At 37.4% G+C, this 13,884-nt stretch overlaps 1 protein-coding gene across 9 annotated transcripts in view; it reads right to left on the bottom strand.

Annotated features, from left to right (window-relative positions):
* MSRB3 (methionine sulfoxide reductase B3) overlaps positions 1 to 13,884 on the bottom strand; it is a 258,819-nt gene that overhangs the window by 175,570 nt on the left and 69,365 nt on the right. For 8 of the 9 annotated variants that reach the window (XM_032493339.1, XM_032493343.1, XM_032493340.1 and 5 more), the window contains one exon: positions 7,592 to 7,620. The exons of the other annotated variant lie outside the window; for it this stretch is intronic. In XM_032493339.1, coding sequence (XP_032349230.1) covers positions 7,592 to 7,620 — 29 coding nt within the window. The remainder of the gene's footprint in view (positions 1 to 7,591; positions 7,621 to 13,884) is intronic. 9 annotated transcript variants of the gene reach the window in all.

Genomic DNA, 13,884 nt, shown 5'->3' with positions numbered 1-13,884 from the left:
CAAGAACTGAACCCAATCCATGACTAGCTTATGTCAACCAACCCCGACCCAACCCATGGACATGTGAGCACAAAAAAATTACTGTCATTTTAATTCACTGCTTTTTAAGGTGTCCTTTTACACTTTGTTATTGTGACAATCACTGACAGGTCCAGTGATCATATAGAACATAGTACACCCTACTCGTAGTTTAAAGGACCATCTTTAGGTTAGATAACATAATCCTTAGCCATTAATTTTACAATTTATCCAACAATAATCAAAAAGTACCCACTATCTGCCAGGGAATATGCTAGACGCTGGGCTAGTCAGAGTGTGTGACACTGGCTGCCATAATAAACAATGCAAAGTCTTGGTGGCTTATTACGATAAAAGTTTATTTCCCTCTACCTAAAGGCCAATGAAGATGTTCTTGGATGAAGAGCTCTCCAGAGTGGATCTCTTCCAAGTATGACTCAGGAACCTAGGCTCCTTCCATATTGTGATGCCATTATGTTCAACATTTACCTTGATGTAATCTCAGAAGGGAAAGTGAGATGTGTGAAAGTGTATTGGATACCTAATCCTCTCAGCCCAGAAATGACACGTACTCCACTGGGAGAATTAGTCATATGTCCCCACACAGATGCAAAGGGGCTGGAAATTGTCATCTCTGGCTGAGTAGCCACTTCCCAGCAACAGTCCTACGCTATGAAAGGGAAGTATAAATCTTTGGTCATTAGTTAAGCACTTCAAACACAATCAGAGAACAGAACAAAGATTCCCAACTTCAGTGAATTTTTGTTTATGGACTATTTCATACCAGATACCAAAGTTACAAAGGTATGAATAAGACACAATTCTTGCCTTCAAGAAACCCAGACTTGGAGAGAAAGAAGAGATCCACACAAATAATTACAGCAGATAATAAATGCTATAGTAAATGTAAGTACAAGATCTAATGTTTGCACAGAGGAAGGGGTCTCTAACTCCTGGGAAAGTGTTAAGGAAAACTATATTTAACTAAGGGGGCAATGCTTGAGCTAAGCCTTAGAAGATAAATGGAACCTTGCCAGACAGATGGAGGAGAAGGAGAGGATGCTAAGCAGAGAAAACAAAGGTTTGCATCATATAATGAATCAGAGCCTCTTTCCTTGTAAAGCTCTGGGGTGGTGATGAGGGCAAGAGAGAAGGGGAAAGCACTGGTATTTACAAGTGGTAAAACAACCTCTTGCTTCACATATAAATTTGGAATAACATAATCAGATTTAATAAATTAATTTCCTAATTAGAGTAGCCTTCACTTCCATGAGCGCTACTTTGGAATACTGTCCTCCACAGGGAGACAAGTGCAATCCATGACCCGAGCAAGACGACTAGCGCCAGGATACCTAAGTTACACGGAGCTGACAGCACAGGGGTGGCGGTGTCTGAAGAGGAAGAGTTCAGGGGGAAAAAAATGCTGAATGGCAAACTGTCTCTCAAAGCCCTTGTCAGATAAAATAAAAGCCAAACAAATGATAAAAATAATCAATCAGGTTGATCTAGTAAGTATGCGTCAAACCCTTTACGTTGTAGAGTACCCACAGGTTTCAAATTACCCACAGAAGAGTTATAAAAATTCAATACAAACTGGGCCTCAAAATGAAACTTTACTAAGTACTAAACAACAGAGTAGCTAAAAAGTAGTAAGGTGACATTCTCTGACCACCAAACTACTAACAAAATTACTAATAAAAGTAGCAAGTAGAAAATTTGGAAATTTAAAAACACTTCCCTAAATAATCAGTGTGTCCAAAAGAAAATCAAAATTGCAACCATTACAATATAATTGCAATATTATAATATAAAAAATTTCTGGGATTCACTAAGGCTTTAATGAAGGAAATTTATAGTTTTAAATACTTTAATTCTAAATAAGAAGGAAAGAAAAGACAAAATTCAAGTATATAACATAATGATACACATGAAATACAAGAAAACCAATTGAAAATTATTAGAAGAAAGGAGAAATTTCATTCAGATCTATCTGATCCAGCACCTCAGCACTTAGCCACTATGCCTTGCTGCTTCCGGTCTTTAGTTTATAAAAGGAGATGAAGGGCTATGTCCCCTCTACTTGCTTCTACACAACCCCATAAGATTGTTATAGAGAAGGCTGCCTGGTTTTCCAGACAAACCTTGAAGAGGATCTGGTGAAAGAATGAATTTAAAAAAATAAATAAAAGTGAAGAAGAGGACAGTATCCACAAACACTTGTCACTGTTCTCTTCTAAGTTTCTCTCTCTTAATGACAATCAAATGTGAAATGTCAATCCTCACCAAAAGCTATAGCAAAACTACACACCAGCCATTAGCATTATTAGGCTGTTCTCCTAAAAGTCTCTTAAAAGTGGAAAACAGAGTGATATTGTTTGAATAAAGTAAAGAAAGGTGAATTTGTCAAAACTTAAAATATATTAACTTATATTTAAATGTCAAGAGTTCTTTAATTCACCATCTGGATCTAAATTTGCCCTTGTTGGCCCTTCTCAGCTAAATAATGCGAAGAAATCCATGTGAATTTGTGTAATAGACCAACCAGCTGTAAGAGTCCATGAGAAGGAATTGTACCCACTCTCTTCACAGCTGCAGCCTCAGCCTGTGGTACACAGAATGCCTAATAAACATGTCTGATGAATAAACAGATGAATAGTCAATATTTTTCTTATTAATGAATGATGCCCAAAGATAGATGTCAATATTCTTACAGAGATTTATATTTTATTTCCTGGTCCTTTATTGTTATGAGACCTTCAAAAATAAGAAATTTAAAATAACAAAATTGATTTTTAGCAGTTAAAGGTATTGTCAACATATTCTCACAAGATCTACAAATGTTTTCCTTATTAATATTTCTTGAGAAAGGCTTACTAGGTTAGGCAGATTGTCTCATTTGCTAATAAGCTTTCAAAACTCTAGTTCTACTGTATTCAAATTCCTCATTTTCCTGCAACTTAGTGACCACTATTAACAGCCCACTCTATTTTTCACCGCCCATATTTTTTTGCCTCAAGCTTTAACTGATTATATTCTTTGATTTCCTTACCCTGGTGTAGATTCCTTTTTAACTACAGATCTTAAAAGCGACACTAGCTGCTTTTTGTTCCTTGGAGTTTTTGAGGGTTGTTTTTTTTTTTCCTTCAGGATAATTATATTCTGTTGTGCCTTTTATCATCGTGTCTTTTAGGATCTCCTAACCTTGTACACTCTTGCGCTTTATTTAATAGTGAGCTTTCTCCTCCACTCTCCACACTAAACCATCCTCATTAGGTTTCTTAATCCTCCATAATTTGCTTTCATGAAATCTTATACCTTTGAGTTGCTGTGTTCTCTAAGCCCATTTCCTTAGCATTGCTAATCCAAGCAGCCCAGAATCAACACGCAGTAAACATAAGCTTATTCACTTTCTCAGCCAATGTAACTCTACAGGAAAAAGAAAAAAATCTTTGTTTTGAATGTTTATGGGCCATGAAACTATACCATTTAACTTGATATTTCATTTTCTCACCTGAACATCGCCTGCGAAGTTTAGGACCACAGAATACACTGTAGGCAGATCTTAACGTACAGTTTTTAACTTAGGCTTCATGTTTTTCTCTGTCAGAAAACTATCCTATTTTAATAGAACAAAAATAACAATATCCTGATGTTATGTAGTGTCTAGTAAATTCCAACTATATCTTTTCCTCATATCCAGAATTCAGGAGACGAGAAAAACATCTTTTTTCAGTTATTCTGCAAGAGCTTTGCTTTTCCAAGTGAGTTGTTTTAAAAGACATGTGCACGTCCTTGAAATCTGATTGCACAGCCAACGCTTGTCTGCTCAGCAGCTCATTCTCTGCTTTGTCTTCCTTTCTACTCATCACTAGCACCTTTGCTGATGGGTGTGTACGGAAGGCAAAGAGAGTATAAATTTTAGGTTTTGTTTTAAATTTCCTAAGGACTTTGGTTAAACTAAAAACAACAACAGCACATACAAAACAAAACCCAGCCAACCTCGGCAGTGAATTGAAAGAGTTAATGAAGTTTCGAAAGGTGCCTAGCTTATTCAAGCAAAGTTTACACTTCAGCCCTGAGCATGTTAACTTGTGATCCTCCCCATCCAGATGATAGAAAGCAAAGCCAGTAAGTTCTTTATTTAATTGGTTTGCATCCACACACTGACCTCCAAGGCTCTGTTTACATAGCCTATCATGCAATATGCTCCACAGTTCTCTGCCTCTTTCAAAAGCATGTTTCTCCTGAGATTTGATATATGGCTTTCATGTTTAATCACTACATTAAGCTCAATGCTCTGCTTCCTCCAGCATCAACTAACTTCCCTTCTTGGGAGGTGAGGAGAGGAGCACAGCTTCTTGCTACTTCTGAATATAAAAGGAAGTCTGTTTTACTCTATTAGTAAAATCACCAACTACACAGGATCATAGGCAAGCAACATTAGTACATCAACTAGGAAACAGTATTAAAATGGAACCCTTAAAACTCCTTAGAAAGAAGGTAGGCTGACTGTTCTCAATGAGGAAAGAGAAAACTTTAGTGACTGAGTTATAAATCAACAGAAACGGAGCTTAATCAGTACATAACTCAGTACATAGAGGACACAGCTAGATGGCAGCTAAAGCTTTCATCAAATCAGTCTTGAGAATAGCACATTTCTGGAGTTCTCAGATCAGAATTAATTCAGCACCTCTGTCTTCTAGTTAAAGGTTTTCTTAACCTTCACCACACAAACAGAACTTTCAACGTCTCTAACTGAATGTGGACAGGGTAAGTGTCAAGATCCTTTCTGTAAGAATTTGTACATGACCCAAATTTCTGAGATAAATGAAAACCTCAAAAAAAATTAATTAACTTCTTTCAGTAAGTCAAGACAATCTACAATTTTCAGGTTTTTAAAAACCACATGAAACGTATTTCACTTTAAGATAATTCAAGAAAAAAAGAAAAGTGAAACAAATGGCAAATTATTGACAACAGCAAAATCTAGATGATGGATGTGTGCCTGCTCATTATTCATTACCCTCTACTTTTAAATATAATTGAAACTTTCCATCATAAAAATTTTTTTTAACCTTAAAAAAATGCCAGGAAGTTGTGGATTTGCTTTTGTAGAAAAAAATTTATACAACTGATAAGAAAAAAATTAAATTACTTTCTAGGTTGATCATTTTGGTCTATATTCAATAGCTGACATTTTGTACCATGTGCTGACAATGAAAATTTTCCTTCCTTCCTCCTGAATCCCACTCCACAGCCTGAAATTCATTTACACAAACTGCAAATGTGCAATAAACTCTGCATAAGTTGGGTTCTTTACTTGAAAATATATATATATATATAAATATATATATATATACACACACAAATTTACTTTGAAAATCTTTCCTTTATGGCTAGTCATCAACCATAGTATTTATTTTTTAAGGTTTTTTTTTTTTTCTTAGTAAGTTCAGCCTCTTCATCTAAATATCTTACTTTGTCAGGAACACTGTTACAGCTGTATACAACATTAAACAGAGCTCATTTACTTTCTGTATTTGATGAACAATGCAGAATCTGAACCTATTAAAGTCATACATTTAATTGTTCCAATATGCTACCTTACTTCTAACCCAAATTTGCATGATGCAGAATGCTAAAGAATACATTTCTAGCTTCCTTTGTCATGAGTCCCTTCATTTGATATTAAGCTTAAAGAATTTGTAAGAAAAAAGAATTACCTGATGCTTAATTTGAAACCATCTGAATTCTTTCCACAACATATTTAGAATCAAAATTAAAAGAATAAATAAACTTTTAATCAGTATTCCCCATAAGATTTTTCAGAGCACAAAACATTGTAGTTTTCAAAGACACGCAGATGTTGTCCATGGAAGACATTTTTTAAAATTAGGGCTTGGAAAAAATAAGAATCATGAGCAAAATCTTTGGTCACAAGAATGAAAGATGTGTGCCTGTACAGATGTTATAACTATTTTCATGACAAATACTAACCTTCACTGCAAGAATTTAGCAGCACACTCTAACTTGGATTTGCGAATTTAACATAAATTTTCTAACTTTGACAATAGCAGCCTAATATTTCAGTCTTATACACTATTTCCAGGTTTTACCTTCAAAATGAACCTAGCGGACTTTTTCATTCTTAAAAGCTATATTCCAGATCTTGTAGCCTAAAATCAGTTTTTGACTTGATGTTTAAGGAATTAGATCATAACAAAGTGGATTTTTAGTAAGTATTTGGTGATTGACTGGTATAAAAAAAAGATAAGCAACTTTTATGTACAAATTCATTCTCTATCAATTTTACTCATTTATCTTTTATTATATTAAAGATTTTTACTATTAATGACAGACTTTTTACCCTATTTTGAGTCACCCCCAATGAGTCAATAAAAAAGACAAATAGTTAATACAATGCCATCATGCCTTTAGTATTCATATAGTCAATATTATAAACCAGAAAAGTTTATCTTATGCTATCATTGTCACATGTGATTCAGAAGCCCAAGAACACACAGGATGGAAAGATTTCTGGGATCACAGTTCTCAAATTAGGTGAAATTGTTAACTCAAACTGTACAGATTTCATATTTAAAGGGTCTCACCAAGTTGGGGAAATTCATAAAACTATACACTAAAAGAAAGATAAAGTTTTTGAAGAAGAAAAGCATGTTAGTTCCTGAACACCACTATCAAAAAGAATATATAGTCCTTAGTTCCTTTGTAAACATAATAAAAACTTTTTAAAAAGTCAAAACAGTGAAATTCAAACCAGAGTAAGAATGTTACTTTTAAATTCAGTAAGTTATATATTTTACTGCAAATTATTTTCTCCTGGAATTGAAAATTAATGTTTATTTATCGATCAACAGTTCACTAAAGGGCATAATTCCTTTGTGTTGAACACAAGGCAATTTTTGTGCTTTAATTGTAAACACCATCAGAAATTCGGAAGCACGGAAATCTTAGCAAGTGACGTAAAGACACAGTCAAATGTAAGGATTATATGGCCACATTCATGCTTAATGAGAAGAGAACACCTAATGAGGCTGATAGGCCACTGTTTGTGAGAATGTAAATTTTGTCCTGATAGATACGACATAATGGCTCAAGGTGACCTTCAATTTCCACTACCCTCCTTCCCAACAAAACAAATTTTTAAAAACTAATAAGTCATAGACAAATTTCTATTTCTATTAGCTAAAACTGTTGGTGACAAGTCACTTGCAAAGAATCTTCATATTATTCAGGATGCTTTTTGTCTACTAGGAGAACAATATTCTATTTTTAGCATGAGTATGTACAACCCCCACCTCTGCATTTAAAATGAAACTCTGCAGATATACAGCATTTAATACTTATTTCAGAACTATCGAGAATCCCAAAGTGAACATCTCAAGTTATGATTCCAAACAGCCAATAGCCCTGCTTTGAGGTGGGGTTCATGTTTTGAAAAGAAACTGCCTAGTCTGTTTAAAATCAAAATGGTTCTTGATCTGATGAATTACTCCTCAGAGAATAATGTAAATAAAATATACTCAGAATAACATTATTAATGTAAACATACCTGAACCAGAGTCAAATTTGGTTTCTGACCTGCAAAGGGAAAGAAATTTTTTACAATATAAAAACTGCTTGTTATGTAATACTGTTATTTTATGAGGGAGAAAAGAAGCAATGGTTAGTAGATTTCAGTACATTGGACAACAAGTAAAATAGCTTTTTAAAATGTAAATCCATATTTATTTTAACCATTTTAAATGTATGCATAACCCTAGGTCCTCTAAACATGTACATATCCATAGAGATAGCACAGTATGGAAAAGATATTAACTTTTTTTTATTGTTTTTGAGAGAGAGGATAAATTACGGTTTTTTAAAAAAGCACCCAGTCTTTACAGATTAACTTGTTTCAGTAATATAATCAAGCAATAAAAAACTCAAATTTAAAATTATCCTCTTTACTTATTATTAAAGATTTTCAATTATTCAACACCAAGTAATTTTTCACTAAGTTCTTCACAGAGTAAATGAACCTAGTAACCCCATACGTTTAATAAGAAGGAGAAAAAAAAAAGATCTGAGCCCTTGTGGGAACATTATGTTTCAGATATAGGTTAATGCTGATTGTAAATTCAGAAGCCTTTGAAGCTCTCAGTCTGGCTGTGGGAAAACTTTTGCGGGGTAATTACTCTCGAGATGCTGCTGATGTGCTGTCAGGCAGAATTAACCCTCTGACTAGGCCTATCTACACAAGCTACTATAAGACAGCATTGTCTATACCTAGCTCTCAAACCAATTAGTGGGCATGCTCCAGTCGGATTTATATCACACATTAACAATCAATAGTATATATGTTCACAGCTGCCACAGCAAGATATAAGAACCGACCAGCAGGAGTCCTGTTAAAGGATGTTACATTGACAGAGAAGATTTTTTTTTTCCTGGGGAAATGTAGTTAACTAAGTGGGAAAGGAGATTTCTTTGAAATTATCCCAGGGTACCAAAGCACTTTTGGAAGCGGTGGCTTTCTTTACCTAAATTAGCTTCAAGAGAAGTCATCAAAGGAGGGAAGGGGGAAGGACAAGCAAGAAACAGCTTCCTTTGTCATAAAAATTCATTTTCTCAAATATTCCCAACTAAAGTTTCACCTGATGCTTAAACTAAGTCAATATTCATAAAAAAAAAATACTATTACAATTGTGGTTGTCAATATCTGCCACGGTGTTCCCAGTTCACATCTGTCTCAAGCCCTGGCCCCACCGTAGTCCTCATCTCCATCTTTCACTTAGGGGTCCCTGACTCCTATTTCAGGTGCAAACTCATTTTCACGTTTTGCCCTCCCCTGTTTGGGAAAGCCTGGTCTCATTCCCTCTTCGTCTCCAGCATCCCTGAGCATAACTCTAAATGACACCTAACCACATGTCATCCTGCTGGTTTCCTTGCCCATCTTCCCAACCAGACTATGCCTTATTAACCTCTGCAGCCACAGCACCTACACAGTGCTTGGTGCTTGTATGCAACAAATGTCTATAAAGGGAAACTTCTGCCTGAACACACATCTTATTTCCCTCTTACCTGTATAGGAGGTGTTTTCTTCCTTCTGTCTAAGGTTCCCTCCACTTATGTCCTAAAATACATTCTCTCATCTCCCCTGAAACCAGGCTAGGATCAATTACTCCTCCTCCCTGTTGTATTTTCAATATCTGGGTCTCCCCAGGTTCCTCCTCCCTTCTGCACAGAAATGCCCCAGAATTAAATAAAAGCCCTCCCTCAAATCTGTGCCTTGCTCTTGTAATCCCTCTGTCTTCCTGGCTTTACCATCAAGTTTACAGAAAGGATAGACTATATCCTGTATTGCAAGTCTTCCTCTCCTGACTTCCCAACATATTCACTCTTTGAACTGCTAAGACCTGTCCTTGCACAGTCTTTACCAGTGACATAATAATGCTAAATCCAAAAGCCCTTTTACAGTCCCTACTTTCTACGCCTCTCTCCAACTAAAAAACTACCTGAATGTCACACTGTGATCTCAAATGTCACATGTACTAAACTGAATTCATTTTCTTGCCCCTCAAGTATAATCCTCCTGCTATATTCTCCATTGTGTAGGGAATTATGACATTATTTGAGTTTTCTTCTAACCCCTAATATCTAATTAGTCACCCAGACCTACTGATTCTATCTCCTTTCCCTTCTCTCTGTCCTCACCCTTACCATCTTTATGCCTATCTTTGGCTCAGTAATCTCATAATCAGTATCCCCCCCTCCCTTCCAGACCATCATCTAATCAGTTGCCAGATGTTTCCAAAACACTAATCTGATCACATTACCCTCACCTCAATAACTAGAGCAGAGTTTTCCAAATTTAGGTCACAAGCTGACCCACTGGTGGATTATAAAATTAACTTACTGGATTACAACTAATATTTTTAAAAAACTGAAATAGAATGGAAAAGAAGAGAGAATGCCTCCTATATTGAGAGTATATGCAGTTTTGTGCAACTTTTAGATGTATATACATGCATTTGTGAGTGTGTGTATGTTCACACATGTGCATACTGGGCAGTACTGTCCTTACAAGTAAGCAAAACGCCTCTGCTCTGGCCTTCCTCCGGCTGTAGCCTCCTCTCCACCAGGCAAGGAGTCCTCCCTTCCTGTTGAAACTCCAAGTACCAAGGTCCTCAGCATTTGCTACCCAAATGGCCCTGAGCTGGCTTCCTCAGCCTGTGTGGACCTTTCTTCCGGTCAGGTTGTGCTCCTAGTATGTGTACCTCCAGCCCAAGGGGTGATCAAAGGCTGTTACTTGAAGGAGGGAGCTTGGACCTGAGGGCAGAAGGCAAGGGAAACAAAGTGGGTAGAACAAGATGTTTTCCTACGCTTCCACATTCCTGCTCAGAGAATTCTTAATTTTTCTTTATTTATTTGTTTTAATTTGGGTGTGGGGGGTAATAGGTTTATTTATTTGTTTATTTTTGGAGGAGGTACTGGGGATTGAACCCAGGACTTCACGCAGGCTAAGCCTGCACTCTACCACTTGAGCTATACTCTCCCCGCTCCTGCTCAGAGAATTCTTAATTCAAATCCTCCTGTGAGAGTGGGGAGCTGGGAGCACCTAGAAGCCAGAAGTTGCCCCTTGGGCCAGAGTGGCATTGTCTAGATGGCCTTAGAAACCGGGTGCCTGGCTGGTGGGGAAAGGGAAGTGGTGATGGGTAGGAGTGCAGGGCCTCTGGCAGAAATGAAAGAGCCCTTCCCCAAGTAAAGAAGAAAAGAAAGACGGCGTTTCTCTTATGGATTCCAGAGCCATGCAAGAGAGGGCCGAGGGAACCTCCTCCCCTCTCCCCCCACTTGGCCTAGCTGTCACTGGTGACGGTGAATACAGCACAGAATGTAACTGTCTTCCAGTGTCCATTCTCCCTTTTTTTTTTCTTTTTGGAAATAGAATCTTTGAGTTTTAGGTGGGCCCATGGCTACCCAGGTAAGACAGTTTTTCCACAATATTTCCCACCTCTTGTAGCCAGTTTTGACCATGTGACTAAGTCCTTGCCAGAAGGACATAAGCAGAAATGTTATGAGTTACGCCCTCAAAGGGAATGACTGCACCCCCTCCCGTTCCTCCCACTGGCTGGAATGTAGGTGTGATTCCAGGAGCCGAAACAGCCGTTCTGAGATCATGAGAGAAAAGCTGACAGTAGAGCACCCGCCTGTGGCCACCGCCCGGGCTGATGGTGCACACTCTAGAAGCACCATATCAATCCCAAACTGCCACCGCGTTTAAACCACTATTATTCTGGAGTCTTCTCACGGCAGGTTGTGCTATTAGTGCCACATTAAAAAAGGCTTGAACTAAAATTTCCAAATTTCTAAACCTGAAAAGATTTTATGAATTTTAAAACCATAGAGGGTAAATGCTAGGAAAGCTTAAGTACCATTATTACTTTTTAAATAATTAAAATATACAGCACATGCATTCTTTTGATAATAAAGTTGCAAGTTTTCAAAAGAGGGCAGATTTAGTCATTGGTTAGAGTTCTATGGTCCTGAACAAATTTATAAAACTACTGCTTTCTATTTACAGGAAACAACCCAGTGTCCATGAAAGTTCTATGTGTATTGAAATTTTAAAATTTATTTTATTACTTTTAAAATTTTATTGTCTCTTATGAGGAAACCACAAAACCTCAGAGATCATTGCTTTTTACTTAATTTCAACTGTATTGGAAATTTTAAAATGGGAACCATGTAAGTATGAATTACAGGTTAATGAAGTCAATGCCCAAAAGATTTCAGACAACATGTAGAAGAGTGAGGGTGCTGTTCTTATTATTCTTAATATATGTCAACTAAAGACTGTGACTGCAAAAACTCACTAGAGGGAAGGAGCAGGAGTGGCAGACTGATTTTTGCCTACTAGTGCATTAGGTATGGCAACTCCGTGCCAAGGACTTCTAGGACTGTCCAAGTCAGAGTACCTGTCCTGCTGTCCCCCAGACAGCATGCAAATTTTTCAGAAATCCCAATGTGTCAGGATCCTACTTATGAGCCTAAGAATTTCTTCTTACCCCTAAAAGTAATTCAAAGGCTTTCATCAGACCAGACGCTAGTAATAATAGCAGTGAAAATGTATGCGCCTTCTTTCAGTCACATAAACATAATACGCCTCCTTTCCTTGGAACGCTCCCTCCTCCTCCCCCTCACCCACATCAGTATCCCTTTTCCCCTTTGCTTACGTCACTTCGAAAACTTACTCCATGTATTAGCTTAATTATCAATTCTTTGAAGAAGGGTGGCCAGACTAGATTATATCCCTTTAGTTTATCCTTTTATAGCACGAGTCACTCCTTTGTCCTCATCAGAGTTGCAATTCTTTCTACAGTTGTTCATGTGGTCATCTGATCACACTAAAAGAGTTCAATAATTGTGGCAGACACTATCTGTTGTGCACATAATGGCCAGTCTCCCTTTTCCCTGGTAAAAGAATTGCCATTTTTGAAGGGTGCTAAAAATGTTTCCATCCCAGGATTGAATCATTGTTAGACTAAGTCAACTGTGGCAATCCCGTTCTCCTCTGTCAAGGCTAGGCATGGAACCCAGTTCTGAGCAGCAAGAGGTACAGGGAAGTCCGCTGGGAATACTTCTTGGAAAGGTTTATCTTCATGAAAAGGACAGGGGGGATTTAGGGAGAAGGCCCTTTTCCTACACTCTCTCTGTTTCCTGCCTTTGAAGTTACCATGGAAGGGTATGATGTTTAGAACTGCTGAAGCCATCTTGTAAACATGAGAAGGCCAAGAGAACCACAGAAATGCCAACCCAGAACCCTGACATCATTCTAATTCCAGAACAGCCTTTCTCTAGAGTTCTCGCTGAGTCAGAGAGTCGAGTCTGACTTTGGTGGGCCACTTTTACCCGGGCATTTCTGTTACTTATAACCCAACACATTCTAACTGATACTGTTACCATAGCAGTACTAGGTTACAAAGTATCTATTAACTGTGTTTAAAACTTGGGTCTCTATTTTATATTTTGATGATAATGATGTTATAAATACAAAAGACAGAAAAATATGCAGAAAGAAAACAAAATGAATTTAAATATTTAAAGTCATGTTAGCTACAACTAAATATGAAAAAAAAAGACAAGTAAAATGTGCCCATTAATGGCATGCTTAATTTTTTTAACTTAAAAATATAAATTTAAAAAGCAGAAAGTTAGAAATCAAGATAATTATGAGCAGAAGAGCAGCAAAGTCCTTCCTGCGTTGCTTGAAGATACCTGACGTGAGCCTGTTAACGAGAACTGCAGATCCAGTCGCCACGACACAGCTACAATTCCTCGTCTTCAGTCACTGACGCCCTTTCACCGAGCACTGCAGTGCACTGCAGACGGCACGCCTGTGGGAATTCCTGCTCCCCACGGCACAATTCTGCTTCCGCTGGCGCTGTTTTTGTCTTTCCTTTTAACCAGGCCCTAGCACTTCCACTGGGAACACTGTCACCCTGATAAGCTGGCGACTTTATACGGTAGTGATGTGGTCTATGAAGCACTTAATACTGAGGTAACAGTCATGGAAAAGGCAGCCAACCAAGACAGACAGATCAGAGCCCAGTCCCGGGTCTTCCACTTTCTACCACATTGACTTGATAAGTTCATTACACTCCATGTCTTAGTTTCATTACCTACTGAATAGAAGTGATATATTTACCTTTTAAAATTTGGTGTAGGTTAAATGAGATGATACTATAAAGTGCCTAGGTCAGGTCTTGGCACATATTAGAAACTTACTAAAAGGTAGGTTTTATCTAAGTAATGATATTAAATAAAGTTTATAGCTACAAGTACAACCAGCAATATTTTAGCAAG

This window comes from Camelus ferus, chromosome 12 (assembly GCF_009834535.1).
Source record: "Camelus ferus isolate YT-003-E chromosome 12, BCGSAC_Cfer_1.0, whole genome shotgun sequence".
NCBI classification, from domain to species: Eukaryota; Metazoa; Chordata; class Mammalia; order Artiodactyla; family Camelidae; genus Camelus; species Camelus ferus.
Note: the sequence above shows the minus strand (reverse complement) of the source record. Positions and strands in the feature narration are given on the sequence as shown.